The sequence below is a fragment of the Musa acuminata genome, chromosome BXJ3-2, assembly GCF_036884655.1.
Source record: "Musa acuminata AAA Group cultivar baxijiao chromosome BXJ3-2, Cavendish_Baxijiao_AAA, whole genome shotgun sequence".
NCBI classification, from domain to species: domain Eukaryota; kingdom Viridiplantae; phylum Streptophyta; class Magnoliopsida; order Zingiberales; family Musaceae; genus Musa; species Musa acuminata.
In genome coordinates this window covers 23,664,616-23,684,242 of record NC_088350.1, presented here as the reverse complement: position 1 = coordinate 23,684,242, position 19,627 = coordinate 23,664,616, and the positions used below count along the sequence as shown (strand labels likewise).

At 39.1% G+C, this 19,627-nt stretch overlaps 2 protein-coding genes across 2 annotated transcripts; both read right to left on the bottom strand.

The window, feature by feature from the left end:
• Positions 1 to 9,204: 9,204 nt before the first annotated feature.
• On the bottom strand, positions 9,205 to 10,427 carry LOC135630913 (caffeic acid 3-O-methyltransferase-like). Its single transcript, XM_065138212.1, has 3 exons — positions 9,941 to 10,427; positions 9,523 to 9,833; positions 9,205 to 9,423 (listed from the first exon to the last, which is right to left on the bottom strand). The coding sequence occupies exons 1-3, from the start codon at positions 10,357 to 10,359 to the stop codon at positions 9,347 to 9,349; spliced, it is 807 nt and encodes a 268-aa protein (XP_064994284.1). The 5' UTR covers positions 10,360 to 10,427; the 3' UTR covers positions 9,205 to 9,346.
• Positions 10,428 to 13,999: 3,572 nt separating this feature from the next.
• On the bottom strand, positions 14,000 to 15,940 carry LOC103971944 (caffeic acid 3-O-methyltransferase-like). Its single transcript, XM_009386112.3, has 4 exons — positions 15,436 to 15,940; positions 15,018 to 15,328; positions 14,851 to 14,918; positions 14,000 to 14,501 (listed from the first exon to the last, which is right to left on the bottom strand). The coding sequence occupies exons 1-4, from the start codon at positions 15,855 to 15,857 to the stop codon at positions 14,208 to 14,210; spliced, it is 1,095 nt and encodes a 364-aa protein (XP_009384387.1). The 5' UTR covers positions 15,858 to 15,940; the 3' UTR covers positions 14,000 to 14,207.
• Positions 15,941 to 19,627: the final 3,687 nt, after the last annotated feature.

Below are 19,627 nucleotides of genomic sequence, written 5' to 3'. Positions count from 1 at the left end.
ACAATTCTAGAAAAAAATATGTCCATCCGTTATTATATATATTAGAAGAAAAGGATGGATAATGATTCAAATTTTCTTTCATTATGGGAACGACATGGCATGGCATGGCATGCGCGTGAGTTCACGTCGACTGGATCCACAAGCTGCGTACAGTGCCGTATTTGCAGGCAACCCAAAGGTTAATCAAATGTACGAACGACATGATCGATCTTGTCTCGAAACTTAACTCGTGGCAATCGGCCGACACGACCAATTCAAATTGACCGGCAGGTGGGTTTCGTTAAGCAGTTCCACTTCGACCAATTCAAATTGACCGGCGAACTTGATGAGCTCGCGGCTGAGGGGTCACACTAGATCGGAGCTCCGAGGAAACACCCCCCGCATGAAGAACCTCGAGCTGAGCACCCCGCCGCGACCTCAGAGTGCCATTGGCGGTTATTCAACGACCCGGGCTGGTTGTCGCCCAAAGGAGCCCTAGCCGACCCGTCGCCCATGTCATCCGAGGCCTTTCAGGACCTCGCTCATCATGTTCGAGCTCTGACAGGTATGGTACAAACCATTATCTCGCTCGTTTCTCATCCAGCGCACCCGCTTGCGATCCAACCACTGCAGTAATAGGAGTCGCCCGTTCGGGCCCACACACCACTTCCGGAGCTCCCCACTCCGCCTTGGGTCCAATTGGCCCCACTCGGGGATCGAGTGATGGCAAACCCGAGCGGTCGCTCGGAACCCGAGGCATTGTCTTCGGATTCAACGGACTCCCTGCGAGCCCAGCTATGCTTTGTCAGTCAGCGGCTCGACGAAGTGGAGAAGGAGATTCGCAAGTCAAAGGGAGAGCTTGGGGAGGACGCACACCAAGGGTCTCCATTCGCGCCCGAGATACAAGATCAGGCAGTCCCCCCGAACTTTCGGCTCCCCTCTCTGGACGCATATGACGGCGCCACTGACCCAGCGGACCACGTAACCGCTTTCCGTGCCCAAATGGTGCTATATGGAACCTCTGACGCTTTGATGTGCAGAGCGTTTCCCACGACTCTGAGGGGGCCAGCCCGCACATAGTACAGCGGTCTGAAGACCGGGATGATCGGCTCCTTTGATCAGCTCGTCAAAGACTTCGAGCTTAACTTCTTGGCCTACGCCCGGCCAAAGCCGTCTGTTGCACTACTCCTCGGACTCAATCGAAGGGAGGACGAGCTCCTCTCCCATTTTGTGAATCGCTTTACAACACAAATCTGGGGGTTGCAGGACGCTCATTCTTCTCTGTTAATGTAGGCGTTTATGATAAGCTTGCGACCTTCCAGATTCCTCTGGTCCCTCATGGAGCGACCCCCCACCACGGTACCAGAAATGCTCCAGTGGACTAACCAGTACATCGCGACGGAGGCCTGGGTGGCCGTGAGAAGGGACGACTTTTGGCAGTGGGCTCCATAGAAGAGGTCAAGCACCCGTAGTGGCTATCCGATGTAGTCCTAGTGAAAAGAAATCTAGGCCCCACCTTAGTCTCTTCCTAGCGAAGCCTGCCTGCGCCGTGCTCCTCGGCCGCAGATTGCCTGAGTCCATGCCTGCGCTGCCATCCCGCCTGAGCCATACCCCTCGGCCGCAACCCGCCTACGCTGTGCTCCTCGGCCGCATGTCGCCCGAGACCACGCCTGTGCAGCCTGCCCGCCTAAGCCATACCCCTCGGCCATAGCCCGCCTGCGTCGTGCTCCTCGGCCGCATGTTGCCCGAGACCACACCTGCGTGGCCTGCCCGCCTGCATCGTGCTCCTCGATCGCGTGTTGCCCGAGACCACACCTGCGTGGCCTGCCCGCCTGCGTCGTGCTCCTCGGTCGCGTGTTGCCCGAGACCACACCTGCGCGGCCTGCCCACCTACGTCGTGCTCCTCGGCCGCATGTTGCCCGAGACCACACCTGCGCGGCCAGCCCGCCTGCGTCGTGCTCCTCGGCTCCATGCTCCCAGAGACCACACCTGCGCGGCCAGCCCGCCCGCGTCGTGCTCCTCGGCTCCATGCTCCCCGAGACCACACCTGCGCGGCCAGCCCGCCTGCGTCGTGCTCCTCGGCTCCATGCTCCCCGAGACCACAGCCTCCGCTCAGCCTGCTCTACTGAGTGTGCTCCTTGGTCGAACACTACCCGGGGTCACCGCTGCACATCCAACCCTTCTTAGTTGCTAAACTCTATGATTCCCACACCCCTGGCAACGAACCAGCAAGATGCCCGGCTGGGACAATTTCTCAAAGCCGAAGCCATGCCTCAGACCCCCCTTTACAACAACCGACGCATAGCTTCCTTCGGGGGGAAATATGATGAGGGTAATAATGGTGATAAGACTCGGGTTGACGTCAACTGTCCTAGATGACGCCTCGGTTGACCCGACACCACTTGGTCAAACGGACGGGAATGCCGATTGAGGCACATTAAATATCTTGCTCAGGCTCGGTCCTTCACGCCATGCCAACACCAGTGTCAGACGCTACCAGGAGTACGAGCCTGCCCCTGCAAGAGGGCACATCAGGAAACAGTAAGCTTCCCTATAAATACCCTCGCATTCTAAATGGAAAAGAAGGAGAGGACACCAACAAACCCCCTGTGACTTTTCACTGACTTGATCGTCGAAGGGGTCGAGTCGAGCTCTCCCGACCCGACCTGTGTGCAGGTGCGAAGGCGGAGGCCTCCCGCTAGATGCCCAGGCGAGGAGCCCCCTCTCGGAGGACATGGCGACCCCGTCCCGATCGAACTACCGTAGCCGGCTACCTCAGCAGTCTCGAGGAACGTCCCAGGGAGATCCCCGTCATTCGGACCCGAACCAAGCCGCGTCGGCCCCGAGGCCACGGCTTAAGGTTGTTGACACTAACAAAGCTGTTCCCATTGGAGATGCCATTTTCCTCAAGGTGAGGACGGACTCTTCTGATCACTACAAGAATTCTAATTTGGTTTGTCAAGGAAAGACAACAGGAAGTAGGAGACCTTTACCTGGGAAAAAGATCATGACACAGACAATATCTTATCATGAATCTTGAGAGCAAAATCACTGATGACGCCCGACCAAAGGGGTAAATCCAACATGACCAACCCTGTGGAGTGCAGAGCGCCAAATCCTACCTGTCCGACCCTGTGGAAAGCAACCCAATCAGCCATCCTGTTGACCCACAACTCAATTTCAACTCTATGAAATTGACAGGTCTCTTTCCTACAATTTTGAGACTCACATACTAACCTAAAATATTACAAAAAACACCTTAATCATTGACTTGGGTTCATTCCATGCTATTAAATCAATCATAAGTAACTACACTTAAAACTCTACTTAATTTTACAATTATAGTCTTATCTTTATATATATATATATATATATATATATATATATATATATATATATATATATATATATATATATATATAACCAATTATTTTGATAAAAAATGTATTTATATGACGTGCTATTATGTTAGAAAGTTAAAAGTAGCAAACTCCTTTGATCAATTTTGACATTTCGATCACTATGTAAAACATGCTACCACTATTTTCTTTCTGGCTTCTGCATCGATCGCATGTCTCTGCCAATAAATTAGGGACTATGCACAATCCCACTTCGACCACCTGTGATCTCGACTTATTACAGCAGTGTACCAACATCGAGAAAGACTCCATGACTATTACAGCCCAAAAAAATTCATGCTGATTGATTGTATCGAGGACGAAAGTGATTCTGATTTCGCATAAGACATTTTCCTAATTCATCGAACCTCTGAACTAAGAGAGAAATCAACAGGGGATGTCGATTGTTTATCTTTTGAATGATGATTATAGTGAGATTAGTCCGACTTACTTGTCCTGTATTATTATGCAAACGAAGTGGATTCTTCACGATTGGAATGATGGGCATTGCGCCAAGCTGCTGAACAATTGTTGGAAGGCTCTTCCCGAGAAGGGGAAGGTGATCGTGATGGAATGCATTCTTCCAGAAGTTCCAGAGGTGACTCCGAGAGATCAGTACATCTACCAGTTAGATATCTGCATGTTGGCCTACACCATTGGGGGCAAAGAGAGAACGAAGCAAGAGTTCCAAGCTCTAGCAATGGATGCCGGTTTTACCGGATTCAAAGCTCTTCCTGTGTTCGACTCTCTCAATATTTATCAATGTGATATTAATATTTTAGTTTTTTATTTTCAATTTCCTCTCGCAGATGAATATTTTCTAACATTCTCTTTCTATTCATATGTCACTCAATTATAAGGATACATGGTGTGGACAAAACATATACTAGTACAACTCAAAAGTTACAACTCAAAAGTTTAACAATTAAATTGTAGGCTAGACTCATATATATATATATATATATATATATATATATATATATATATATATATATATATATCTGAAAGGTATATACATTGTGGGATTATTCTTTTAGTTCTATTCTAAATCTGAAAGGTATTCCGTATCTTTTCAATCTCTCATCTGAATATCCTGCACCATAAGTTATTAGGCTCATCTTGACTCATTTTTTCTTTTTTAATTTTTTTTCTCACTTTGACTCAAATATCTTTCTTTCTCTCTCTTTTTATTTTACTGATATACCTTTTTTTTATTCGTTTTTTTTTTTCAATCAACGTTATTTGTCTCTTTTTTTATCATCAATTATCTCTCTCTCTCTCTCTCTCTCTTCTCATTCAAGGTTTTTTTTTTTAAGCATCCTTATTTTTATCTCACTCCTTTTTGTTTTTACAAATCTAATTTAATCCAAGAGGTAAACTGCTATATTTTGAATTAGACTAAAAAATTTATCATCCAACTCGTTCGATATTTACCAATATAAGATTTTTTTTTTAGTTCTATCACACATGAATATTTCTTAATAAATGAAGTATTTGAACATCATAAGCTAATAAAATTAATGTTTTAGCCAAATTTTGTCAAGGCTTTGCTGTGAGTCATAAGAATGATCGGTCCAACAGTAGTAGTGGAAGTTATTTATATTTCGCTCATGAAATGATGTTAATCATTTTTATTTATAATACATGAATGATTTGTCGGTATTGACGATCTATTTTTATATCCAGTCCATCTTATTGCTTGATTAATGACAATGAAAGATTCATCGTGTTTAATCGATGAACAACTATCGATAGTTTTTTGTTGGTAACAAAATTGTTGAGGGCAGCGGACTTTGATGGTTGCTTGCCCAACGGACTTTGATGGTTGTGGCACCTCGCACAGCGGCTGCGGGGGGCAGTCGAGTCACGCGTAGATAGCAACTGTTGCATCTTGCGTAGCGGTTGCGGCATCACTCCTAATGACAGTCATGCACCACAGTGAACTTGTTAGAAATGATGGGCATGCGACTAATTTCTTAACTCGTGATTTGACTTTGTCGGTGTAGTTGGCTGGTTTGACAGTGTGTGATTGCAACTTCTCATAGAACAAATGTACGTAGCTATGTTCTTCGAATTCAACACAATAATAAAAATGCATAATAATCGAATATGGAAATATACATACATACATGACATAATTGAGATATTATACATCTTTTCTATTTTCTTTTAACCACATGAATTAGCAAATAAGATATTATTAATCTTCTTTCATATTCCTTTTATCTTTAAATCCATCGATTATAATGATCCTGTGATTGATAGAAAGAGAGATAAAGACGAGTCTAGTTCTCTTTATAGATCGATATCACTATAAATCTCGGATCTCGGATCTAACGATAGTGCACTCATAGATCAGAGAAAATATTTTTTGAAAAGTATTGAAAGATACGCATGGTACTCTTTAGATCTACTATTATTTGTTTTCGGATTTTTTTACATTAAAGTCTTCTACTTAATAATAATATATTATATTTTTTTATGTTTACAAAGTCATAGTTTTGATATTAAATACTTTAGATCTATTTCTTATATTTCGCTCATGAAATGATGTTAATCATTTTTTATTTATAATACATGAATGATTTATCGGTATTGGCGATCTATTTTTATATCCGATCCATCTTATTGCTTGCTTGACGATAATGAAAGATTTAGCGTATTTAATCGATAGACAACTATCGACAGTTTCTTTTTGGTAACAAAATTATTGAGGGCAGCGACCTTTGATGGTCGCTTACCCAATTACAAAGTGTAAATATTTTTCTTTTAGTCCATCTATCAATTATCAATTAGTATCAAAATAGTTTTCTTTGACTCCATCTCCTCAATCTTAAAGTGTACTCTATACATCGAGCTGATTACTAGCCTTTGCTCACACTTATGAAGCATTCGAAGTGTTTGCACTCCTTGCATTGAGTTAGCTACTATGATTCACTTTCCCAATACTATCGAACTTCTAGAATGTAGGAAGTTTTCACCTCAACTTGGAATAAGTTTCTATTAGTTTTGGTCACCTTTGGGATTGTACCATCTTCTTCATCATCTTTGCTACCTATTTCTTTGAGTTGCAAAGGTACAACATCGCGTACTGCCTACTTCGTTCCTTGGTCGAGCACTCTTACATCGACCCAAAGTCTTTTACTTTCGGCTATCTTATGAGAAGTTCGTTAACACTGATCTTACAAGTTCCCTAGCCTTTGCCCTTCAGCGTTGTCTCAGTACTTGGAGTTTGATTCTCTACCTCCTCGACCCCTTTTATGAATAAGCGCTCTCCCTCTATGAGAACAAGGGGTCGATAACTTCACGAAAGTCTCGTCTCCGCGGTATCATGGTGCTACCATGCCTATGACCCTATTATCCATCACATCGCATTTGTGTCCCTTTTTTCGCAATTAATAAATCTGTCTCTGTGGCACTGTGGCACTCCTTCTAGTCTACCTTTATTCTAATCGATGCTTAGTTTTGGGTAGTTAAGTCTCTCTGGATTCGTTGTCACTTTATTACCTCTTTCGACCCCCTGCTTTAACACCTCTGTGTTCTCCGAGCAATTTCTCTTGGTCGATGGAAAGATAGACTGCAACTCTCACACATGACTTCCGCTATCATGTTGTAGGGTTTACATTGATTTTGTTCTCTTTAGTTTCCTTGGTAGCAATGTTCACTTACTCGGCATTGTCCTTTGACTTGCCGAGCTCTCTCTTAAGTGAATATGAGCTCTAGAACAATCAAACTCTCCAACTGCTCTAATCATACCTCTGTATGATCAAGTCCCCTCCCATAAGATTCACTAGTACTTGTATTCGAAAGTCTCTCTCGATGGTATATATTCCCCATATACTGATGACTAAGGATTTTATTCGATGCAAAATTTGATCCATGCATGGAAGACCCGCCTTTGTGATACCATGACATTTACTCCTTAAATCCATCGCTTTTCTTGTCGTCGTATTATTTACCGAAGTGGAGCTCTAAATAGCTCTCGATCATAACTATGTATGATCTTGTCCCTCGCGGGATAAGTTTCAAGCGTATCGCATTGCCACGAATTGTTACACCATGATCAACTATACTATGTTGCCTCATGATGACATCTCCATTACATTTTGATCATTGCAGGATAAACTCGAATTATGATCCCTCAATGTGTGGCTTTTGTCAACACATCACAAGGCCTCTTCTACCTTCAATTGTGTTCACTCCTTTGGCAATTAACATTCGTCCACTCGCTCTCGAGTCACAGCTAGATGAAGCACAACTCTAGGATAGTCTGTCACCTAGTAACTCCCAAAGTCCACTAACTTTGCTTAAATTGGTGCACCATTGTCTAGATCATTTATAGAATATTTTAAATTATATTTTATATTATTGTATTGGTATTGTAGCTGTCAAAGTGACATAGACTAATAACTTATATAATTATATTTAAAAACTAGTCCAAAATGATATTAAAAAATTATATTCAAAATTATATAAATAATCTTAAAGGAGAGAATAATTATGCGATGAAATAGAATAATATTATTTTGGATATATTGTAGTTTATGATTATAAACCTAAATATAATAACAATATTTTTTAAAATATATTGACTATGATTCGATAGTCTTTTCTTATAAAAAATAGTTTGAGTAGTGAAACTTATTGTTTATATAAGAAAGGTGAGTCGTTCTATGCTAGACCTATTATATATTGTATATGTGAAATTAGATCTTGAACAAAATTTAGTTATGAATATCGGATACACATGGTCGTTGCCTTTACGATATTGGATTGTTTATGAACTCAGCATATGGAAGAATTTTAATTTTGTCAGATAATTACACTTATCCCTCCAATAAATTTTTTCTTTTTTTTAAATGCTATTTGAGTTTGAGCAAAACTGATTAAAACCATTTCGAGAATATTTTTTCTTATCCCTCCGATAATGTTAACAATTGTAGGATAAGACCAAACAAAAAGAACTGATTAAAACTGCTATTTGAGCTCGAGCAAAGTTGATTACAGTCTAATAAAATTTTAAAAATAATTATTAAATTATAAGCTGACTTTATATGATGGTTAGGTCATGTAGAACTATTATAAATCCTATTCAAATCTCTGTTTGAAATGTGAACTTTTTCCAACAACATACGAGCAAAACCTTCATAAACATATAACTTTTGGAATCTTATTACAGCACTGTCGCAAAGTCTGATTTCAAAGCGTAGCAAAGTCCATTCGGAGGTCTCTCGACCTCGTGGTGGCTTACTATAGCAGCAGGGAGCTGAAAGCAATACATAAGGCATGTATACCTTCTACTCTACTACAGCAGCACATGACATAGATCATTCTTTTATCTACTTTGTGAACTCCATAACCCAAGAATAGAGAGATATGTAGGTGGCCTTGAACCCTGTAAACCCTGCTTCCTTCGCCATTGCCTCAAACTCTTCCTGCGTCCTCTCTCTCCCTCCAGTGTGTATCATCATCCCGATGTCCAAGGGAAAAATACCTTGCGATCTGGAATCGGGCTCCGGAATCACGGGAAGCAAGTATTCCACTACTATAACCTTCCCTTCCTCCGGCAAAGCCTTCCAACAGTTCTTTAGTATTCTCGCGCACTGCTCATCAGTCCAGTCGTGAAGAATCCACTGCAAAATAACGTCGATAAAGACTAATGAGTTGTCAAACTTGTTGCGAATAGATGCATAACTCCGCGTCTCCACCCTATGAGGAAGCGGAGGACGATATTTGTGCCTTGTGTGCTTTTTCTTTGACTCCATCTCCTCGATCTTAAAGTGTAAATATTTTTCCTTCATTCTTTTTGATTGTTTGTCCCGCTTGATTTACCCTTTTCATTTGGTTGATTGATATGTCTCGAGTACTTTGAAGAGTGGTATCTTTCATTAATAACCTTCAAATTTTTTTGATAAGTTCGACATGCTGCCTAACCAAAACCTCAAACATTAAATGAGTAAGGAAAAAATCTAAATGTTCTTCATGAAAATGGCGTCTCCTCCACCCGGAATGCTCTCAAACATGTCGCCGCTGACGTGCTCTACATCTGCATGGAGCCAACGCATCCCAAGTTTATGAATTCTTTTGCTTCGTTGTAAGAGGTAGGCACTATGACTGTGACGAATGTCTGATATAAATGGCGAACCTGGGTTGGTCGTTGCGCTGGCGATGACAAGAGGGAGGTCGAAGTTGACGCCCTTGATGTGCGGGTGCCTGGAGGTGATCATGTGGAGCGTGGCGCCGGTCCCGCCGCCGACGTCGACGAGCACCTTGACGTCGTCGAAGCCGCGGTAGGTCTCCAGCAGTTGCTTGATCAAGATGGTGGAGTGGTTCCTCATGCTGTCGTTGAACAGCTTGTTGAACCGTGGATCGCCGCCGTGGTGCTCGAACGCCGTCATGCCGTGGGCCTTCTCGAATGGGATGCCCCCCTCCAACACCGCATCCTTCAGGTAGTACCTGCGATCGTTGTGGAGGCAAAACCAATAAGCTGATTAATCCTTCGGCCAACTTTTTAGTGCGAGAAGAAACGAGTAAGAGTAGACGTTGTTGGCTCCGTCGACTACCAGCTCTCCATGGTGACCTTGTCGTGGACCATCAAGCAGAAAGCGGCCATGGACACGCCGTCCTCGTTCTTGGTCAGGTACTTGCAGACAGGCGTGGCCCCGTACTTGCACGAGGGGCGCCCATCGTCGCCGGATTCCACAGAGCAACTGACGACGCCGTTGGCGGCGAGCAGGCGGAGGATCCGGTCTACCATATCGGCCGCCTGTGGGTTCTCGGTGGGCAGCTGGGTGGCGATGTCGTCGGGACTCAGCTTGGCGCCGGGGCCAGCCTTGACGATGATCTCGAGGAGCTCGAGCTCGATGGCCACATTGAGAATCATTGGGAGGCAGGATCCCGTCACAAGCCTCATGGCGAGCAAGCGTGCCTCCTCCTCCTCCTCGGGGCTCAGCTGCTGCACCACTCCCTTGGTGAATCCCATCCTTACAAAGAGAGATGATGATGAGGGAGGCGATAATGGAGGAGCTCTATAAACCCGGATCAAATTGATAAGGGAGTAATCGTTGGGATGAGATTTATATGCGTCGAAGCACTGAATATCTTAGCGTAGAGGTACGCAAAGTTCAAATGTCTTGATGCATGCATGCCATTGGCGAGAAGATTAAGAGCCCTAGATTTATTGTGTCATATTTTTCTTGCAATGCATACTTTATGTGTAGCAGTTTAGGCAACTATTTTGTTTTCACAGAAGATAGAAAAAGAAAACAAAACAAAGGAATACTTGTATACTACAAGTAGGAGGATTGCTCACGTTGCTTGATCATGACTACGAGATCGCCAGACTATCACGGAGATGACCAAAAGGCTCATTGAAGTCAAACGTGGATATGCTGACTAGTCACACGTATGATATATTTATTAAATAGTAAGGGTTTAAAATGTCAAGTGAAATATTTTGAATGTATATTTTATGTGTAGTAGTTTAGGCGACTATTTTGTTTCGACATAAGATAGAAAAGGAAAACAAACAAAAGAATATTTGTATACTACAAGTAGGAGGATTGATCATGTCATGACTACGAGGTCGCAATACTATCACGCAATGACACGCTGACTAGTCCTACTTTATGCAATGTTGGAATAAGTATATGATCGGTACATCTTATATTAGTACTGTGATGATGTATCAAATATATTTATCAAAGACTAAGAATTTAAAATTTTAATTGATATATTTTGAATATATTAGTTAGTTTAATTTATAAATATTCTGATCCATAGTTTATATAAGGTTCTAAGTTCCAATTTTATCTTTATTTTATTTTTTATTTAAAAAAAGTAAATACTTATCGATCATATCTATCCATCATATCCATGCATTAATACTGATCGATCATATCTACCCATCATATCCATCATATAAATTTCTAAACTATAAATATGTTCATGAGGTTGATTGAAGGCTATTCGATAGATTTATATTACCTTCGAGATCTTCGTTAAAATTCATATCGTTCGAATATCCTTTATACTTGTGCTAAGTTTCCTTCAAATCATCGGCTCTTAGCTCTCTTTTTTATTTTTTATTTTTTATATTTTTGGAAACATCGCTGGTCACATGCCTACTAGTATATTACAATTCTAGAAAAAAATATGTCCATCCGTTATTATATATATTAGAAGAAAAGGATGGATAATGATTCAAATTTTCTTTCATTATGGGAACGACATGGCATGGCATGGCATGCGCGTGAGTTCACGTCGACTGGATCCACAAGCTGCGTACAGTGCCGTATTTGCAGGCAACCCAAAGGTTAATCAAATGTACGAACGACATGATCGATCTTGTCTCGAAACTTAACTCGTGGCAATCGGCCGACACGACCAATTCAAATTGACCGGCAGGTGGGTTTCGTTAAGCAGTTCCAGCTGATGCTTACAATGATATAACGGTATCCCAAATGTAAACATTCTTTCCATCCAACCATTTGTTTCGTATCATCTTTTCATGGGTGTGATGCTCGGAGGAGGGAGAAACATCATCATCATCGGATGAGGGAGAAACATATCAATAAATAGTTCACGCTAGCAGTGTCATGGCCGTGAAACACAATTCTTTTAACTACGGGTTGCGTATGTCATATCGATGTCATATTAATGCGTAGATGATCAGTGTGTTGTTCGTCACCTTATACTTGAAGTTGTAGCTTAGTATAAAGTCCGACCCCGCCTCTCTTACTCTTCTTAGTCTCCCAACTCATAAGCAACATGCCGGCCACCAATGACTGCAGCCCAACCTCTTGTCCGAGAAGACTGTATCGAAGTTTATAATGGTTCTATAATTAAATATTAAAATAAAATTATAATTTTATTAAATTATATATATTTATATCTATGATAAGATAATCAGATAAAAATTAAAATTATCAGATCTGACAAGGATGATAAGTTTTATGATATCGTCTTGATGAATTGAATCATAATTTTATGTCTTTTGTTAGATTATTAGAATAACGAGGTATTTGTGCTTAGTATATCTTATCAAAAGTAACACAACAAAATGAGATTGTTGAAAGACGAAATCATACTCTTATGGATATGGTTATAAGTATTATGAGTTATTCTTTTATACTCGAATTAATATGAGTAGATACTCCAAGGATGATTATATCTTGAATAAAGTTTCTATTAAGTCAATTTCATTATATATTTTTTTGTTATGGACTAGTCGAAAACTAAGATATTTATATATTTATAATTATCCTACACAGATAAGGATCTTCAATTTATATGAAAAATAATTAGATTCAAGGATTATATTTAGATATTTTATTATTTATCTAAAAAAATCATAGGAATATTTATTTTATTAACTTTATCGTAGTACGATGATAATTAAATTTGGTAATACAAGATTCTTAAAAAATAACAAATTAGTGAAAATAAAAATTTTAAAATTTAATCTTGATATTGAAAAAATACATGTTGATACTCTTTTATCATTTTATATTCAAGTGATTATTGTTTATTAAATTACTAAAAGAATTGATGTGGGTGAATAATAGAATAATATTGATGAACTCCTATATGATGTTGATATCAATCGCTAATGATCTTATAAAATAATCACAATCGATAGTTCTAAGAAGATCTCAAAGAAAAATAAGACCTATCATTATATAGTTTATATAGTACATTTGAAAAAATCATATTGTGAAATAGGAATTAAAAAGTTCCTCATTGTAACGATTATAAAAAATAATATAATATATTAAAAAAAAGTTTCGATCAATGCACCAAAATAGCTTTTAAGAAACTCATCAAGTTGTTTTGTTATCTATAAACATTATTCAATGAGTAATATCAAACGATATAAAAGTTAAACTTGTGACCAAGAATTTTACTCATAAAGAATATATCGATCATAACGAGATAATTTTTATAATTTTTTAAATAAACTTGTTAAGAATCATCATAATATTAATAATTCATTCTGATTTTGTATTATATCATATGGATATAAAAGTAACTTTTGAATAAGAATCTCGATGAGAAGATTTATATGGATTAAACTAAACAATTCATAGAGAAAAAAATTTTATATATAAATTTTAAAATATATTTATGATCAGAAATACAAACAATGGTATATAAAGTTTCTTGATATCATTACTTTTTTCGAATCTTAAAAAAAATGATGTCGATCACTATTTATATATAAAAATTAGTGGGAGCAAGCTTATTATATTGATCTTGTATATAGATAATATTTTACTTCCAAATTGTGACCTTAGTTTCTTGTACAAGACTAAAAAATTTCTCATCAAGAATTTTAAGATGATTGATATGAATAAAATATTTTATGTTATTGGCATTGAGATATTTAGGGATAAATATCAAGAATTATTATAAATATCTCAAAAATAATATATTAGACGAGTCTGGAAGAGATTTAGTATGCAACTTTATTTAACAAATAACAAACGTAAAAACTTTCAATCAAAATAAATATTTTTAAAAAATAACTTAAAAAATTATATAAAGAAAAATATTTCTAATGTATATACACATTATAAATCCTATTCAAATCTCTGTTTGAAATGTGAACTTTTTCCAACAAATACGAGCAAAACCTTCATAAACATATAACTTTTGGAATCTTATTACAGCACTGTCGCAAAGTCTGATTTCAAAGCGTAGCAAAGTCCATTCGGAGGTCTCTCGACCTCGTGGTAGCTTACTATGGCAGCAGGGAGCTGAAAGCAATACATAAGGCATGTATATCTTCTACTCTACTACAGCAGCACATGACATAGATCTTTCTTTTATCTACTTTGTGAACTCCATAACCCAAGAATAGAGAGATATGTAGGTGGCCTTGAACCCTGTAAACCCTGCTTCCTTCGCCATTGCCTCAAACTCTTCCTGTGTCCTCTCTCTCCCTCCAGTGTGTATCATCATCCCGATGTCCAAGAAAAAAACACCTTGCGATCTGGAATCGGGCTCCGGAATCACGGGAAGCAAGTATTCCACTACTATCACCTTCCCTTCCTCCGGCAAAGCCTTCCAACAGTTCTTTAGTATTCTCGCGCACTGCTCATCAGTCCAGTCGTGAAGAATCCACTGCAAAATTACGTCGATAAAGACTAATGAGATGTCAAACTTGTTGCGAATAGATGCATAACTCCGCGTCTCCACCCTATGAGGAAGCGGAGGACGATATTTGTGTCTTGTGTGCTTTTTCTTTGACTCCATCTCCTCGATCTTAAAGTGTAAATATTTTTCCTTCATTCTTTTTGATTGTTTGTCCCGCTTGATTTACCCTTTTCATTTGGTTGATTGATATGTCTCGAGTAGTTTGAAGAGTGGTATCTTTCATTAATAACCTTCAAATTTTTTTGATAAGTTCGACATGCTGCCTAACCAAAACCTCAAACATTAAATGAGTTAAGGAAAAAATCTAAATGTTGACCTTCATGAAAATGGCGTCTCCTCCACCCGGAATGCTCTCAAACATGTCGCCGCTTACGTGCTCTACATCTGCATGGAGCCAACGCATCCCAAGTTTACGAATTCTTTTGCTTCGTTGTAAGAGGTAGGCACTATGACTGTGACGAATGTCTGATATAAATGGCGAACCTGGGTTGGTCGGTGCACTGGCGATGACAAGAGGGAGGTCGAAGTTGACGCCCTTGATGTGCGGGTGCCTGGAGGTGATCATGTGGAGCGTGGCGCCGGTCCCGCCGCCGACGTCGACGAGCACCTTGACGTCGTCGAAGCCGCGGTAGGTCTCCAGCAGTTGCTTGATCAAGATGGTGGAGTGGTTCCTCATGCTGTCGTTGAACAGCTTGTTGAACCGTGGATCGCCGCCGTGGTGCTCGAACGCCGTCATGCCGTGGGCCTTCTTGAATGGGATGCCGCCCTCCAACACCGCATCCTTCATGTAGTACCTGCGATCGTTGTGGAGGCAAAAACACTAAGCTGATTAATCCTTCGGCTAACTTTTTAGTGCGAGAAGTAACGAGTAAGAGTAGACGTTGTTGGCTCCGTCGACTACCAGCTCTCCATGGTGACCTTGTCATGGATCAGCAAGCAGAAAGCGGCCATGGACACGCCGTCCTCGTTCTTGGTCAGGTACTTGCAGACAGGCGTGGCCCCGTACTTGCACGAGGGGCGCCCATCGTCGCCGGACTCCACAGAGAAACTGACGACGCCGTTGGCGGCGAGCAGGCGGAGGATCCGGTCTACCATATCGGCCGCCTGTGGGTTCTCGGTGGGCAGCTGGGTGGCGATGTCGTCGGGACTCAGCTTGGCGCCGGGGCCAGCCTTGACGATGATCTCGAGGAGCTCGAGCTCGATGGCCACATTGAGAATCATTGGGAGGCAGGATCCCGTCACCAGCCTCATGGCGAGCATGCGTGCCTCCTCCTCCTCCTCCCCGGGGCTCAGCTGCTGCACCACTTCCTTGGTGAATCCCATCCTTACAAAGAGAGATGCTGAAGTGGGAGGCGATAATAGAAGAGGAAGAGAGGAGCTCTATAACTCCGGATCAAATTGTTAAGGGAGTAATCGTTGGGATGAGATTTATATGCGTCGAAACACTCAATATCTTAGCATGGAGGTAGGTACGCAAAAGGTCAAATGTCTTGATGCATGCATGCCACTGGCGAGAAGATTAAGAGCTCTAGATTTTTTATGTCATATTTTGCTTGCAATGCATACTTTATGTGCAGTAATTTGGACACCTATTTTGTTTGGACAGAAGATAGAAAAACGAAAGAATACTTGCGTACTACAAGTAGGAGGATTGCTCACGTCGCTTGATCATGAGTATGTGGTTGTTAAACTATCACGCAAATGACCAAAGGCCTCATTCAAGTCAAACGTGGACATGCTGACTGGTCACATATATGGTGATAGTATACAAGTTGTACCTATCAAAGATTAAGAAATTATAATCTTAACGATAGTTTGAATGCATGCTTCAGACGACACGTCGGATGATTGCTCACGTCTCTTGCTCATGAGTCCGAGGTTACCAAACTATCACGCAAATGAACGAAAAACACTTGAATGAGTCACATATATGTTGATGGTAAACCGGATAACAAACACAAGAATACTTCGAGGAGGACTGCTCACCTCTCTTAGATCTTGACTGTGAGGTCGTTCAGACTATCGATAATGCAGATGACCAAAAGGCTCTTATTGAAGTCAAATGTGGATATGCTGATTACTCACACATATGGTGATGGTGTAGCAGATGTACTTATCGATTGATAGTTGATATATTATGAATGTGTTAATTAATTTGGTTGGTAAAAATTTTAATTAATCATCCCATTTTTATCACTTATTCTATGCTAAAAATAAATAAATAAATAAATAAATAAATAAATACTGATTGGTCACATCTCTCGATCAGAACGTATTACTTCAGGTGGCAACACAATTGGAATAAGTTTAGGGATGCTTGCTGACTTTGAAAAACGTGTTATTTACTTTTCCAAGTCAAGCAATATCGAAAGTCAATCCTATGAAGGGGGATAAGTACTTATTGTATAACTAGTTGGAGTTGATTATCTAAAAGAATATTCTTTCTTCTTCTATATATATTTTCAGCAAGGAGACAGGATTGCAGCATGCATTAGTTATACAGATCTATGTACTTGTCCTTCTGCCACACCATTTGCATGATTGAATGGTGAAAAATAGTTCGGATGTTCTCCAAACTATATTTAAAATAAGGCATCAAGGATTTATCTCAATGGCTCCCGAGTTAACATCATACTTTTTGATGGTTAATTTTGAAAGATAGTGTTTGGGGTCATCGCTTTTTTATCCTTTGAATGCTTATTCAGAGAGTTCTGCATCTTGTCAATTCCACCAAATGAGGATTGGTGGATTTGAACCTCTAATCCCTTTGGTCCAAGTCTACCGAAGATATTTATAAATTTATAAAGTATAAGTATGTTTATGAGATTGATTGGCATGGTTGAAAGACTATTTGATAGATTTGTATTACTTTCAAGATCATTATTACAATTTCTATCGTTTGAATATTCTCTTCCTACGTAGCATGTGCTAATTTTCATTTGGCGGAATTCTAAGAAAAATATGTCCATCAGTTATTATATATATTAGAAGAAAAAGGATTGCTTGCAATCTCTTTCCTACAATTTCGAGACTCAAAGACTAACCTATAACATTGCACAAAATCATCCTAACCATTGATTTGTCTTCCTTCTATACCATTGAAGTAGACAAAAGTTACTACACTTAAAACTCTACTTAAGTTTACTGTTTTAGTTTTATCTTATATATATATATATTGTAACTGTTATTATTAAATATCTTATTTAATAGTAATATAATCATTCTCATTAAGATTCATAATTCATTATCATGAATTTCTTCATTTATTATGGTTTAAATGATTTCAGTTTTTTATTCATTATACATAAAATCGTTATTATTAAATTAAATATTTAATATCATTAAAATTCTTAATTATGGTCCAAACGTTATAAATTTGAGTTAATTCTTGAATGTTATGAGTTGGTGATAATATATGTTTTTGATGGAAGAACATCTATATAAACGAGGATTTTAGTCCCTGAGCTCAACATCTCTTTGAAATAAAAATGATTTCCTACATCATCTAAACCGAGAGTTCTGAGTCGAGAAGTGCCAAAGTTCAAGAAAAAACATCTGCAAAAATTCTTGACAACAATGGCCGAAGATACGCTATTTCATTTCCGCATCAGTTTTTATTGTGTTTCTATTATTTAGAAACACATTTTGGTATCAAAGATTTCTTACATATATTACCAATTATTTTGACAAAAAAATATATTTATATGACCAACTATTATGTTAGAAAGTTATAAGTAGCAAAATCTTTTTTTTTTTGGATCGATTTTGATATTTCGATCACCATGTAAAACATGCTACCACTGTTTTCCTTCTGGCTTCTTCATCAATCGCATGTCTCTGGCAATAAATTAGGGACTGTGTACAAGCCCACTTCAACCACCTGTGGTCTCGACTTATTACAGTAGTGCACCAGCGTTGACAAAGACTCCATGACTATTACATCCCAAAAAAAAATCATAATTATTGATCGTGTCGAGGAGGAAATTGATTCTGATTCCGCATAGGACATTTTACTAATTCATCATACCTCTGAATTAGGAGAGAAATCAATCGGGGATATCAATTGTTTACCTTTCGAATGATGGTTATAGTGAGATTAGTATGACTTACTTATCCAACATTATTATGTAAATATAGTGGATTCTTCGTGATTGGACTGATGAACATTGCGCGAAGTTACCGAAGAATTGTTGGAAGGCTTTTCCTAGAAAGGGGAAGGTGATCGTGATGGAATGCATTCTTCTAGTAATTCCAGAGGTGACTTAGAGAGACCAGTTCATCTACTAGTAGGATATCTACACCATCGAGGGCAAAGAGAGTGCAAAGCAGGAGTTCCAGGCCCTAGCAATGGATGCCGGGTTTATCGGAGTCAATGCTCTTCCTGTGTTGGCCGACACGTATCACGAAATTCACCGAGTAGACCAAGGAATCTATTCTCTTGCCTTGATTATTGTGCTTCAATGGCTTTTATAGCCGCCTCCCGCACAAAGTTTCATGAATCCTATAATCAAATCCTCAATTTAGGCATAACTTTTTTTTTTATTTTCTTTCATATTAATAAAATTTATAAAATAATTAATCAATATTTCAAATAGATAATATCATTTCTATCAACAAATTAAATAAAAATAAAAATTAAATAAAATATAAAAATATAAAACATCTTATCTTATTTGGAGGACTCATCCTCTTCTATTTGAAGTAAATGTTTCTTCTTCTTCATTCTTCGTCAAGCAAGCATAAAGAAGAAGATGTTACATACTATTAAAAGATATATTCCCTTATTTTTCTGAAAATTAATTTTTTTATTCCTTTAAATGTTTGATATTTTATTTTTATATTAAAATATTTTTATAATTATTCACATTATATGTAATTATAAAATATTTTTTATTCCTTTAAGTGTCTAAAATTTTACTATTAGATTAAAATATGTTATAATTATTCATATTATATGAAGTTTCCTAAATTTTCTTTTATCCCTTTAAAAATTTAGAATTTTATTATGGGATTGACAATTATTCATACCATATGCATTTCTAAAATTTTTATCTTATATGCATGATATTTGATTTCTATTAGATTTATATGAT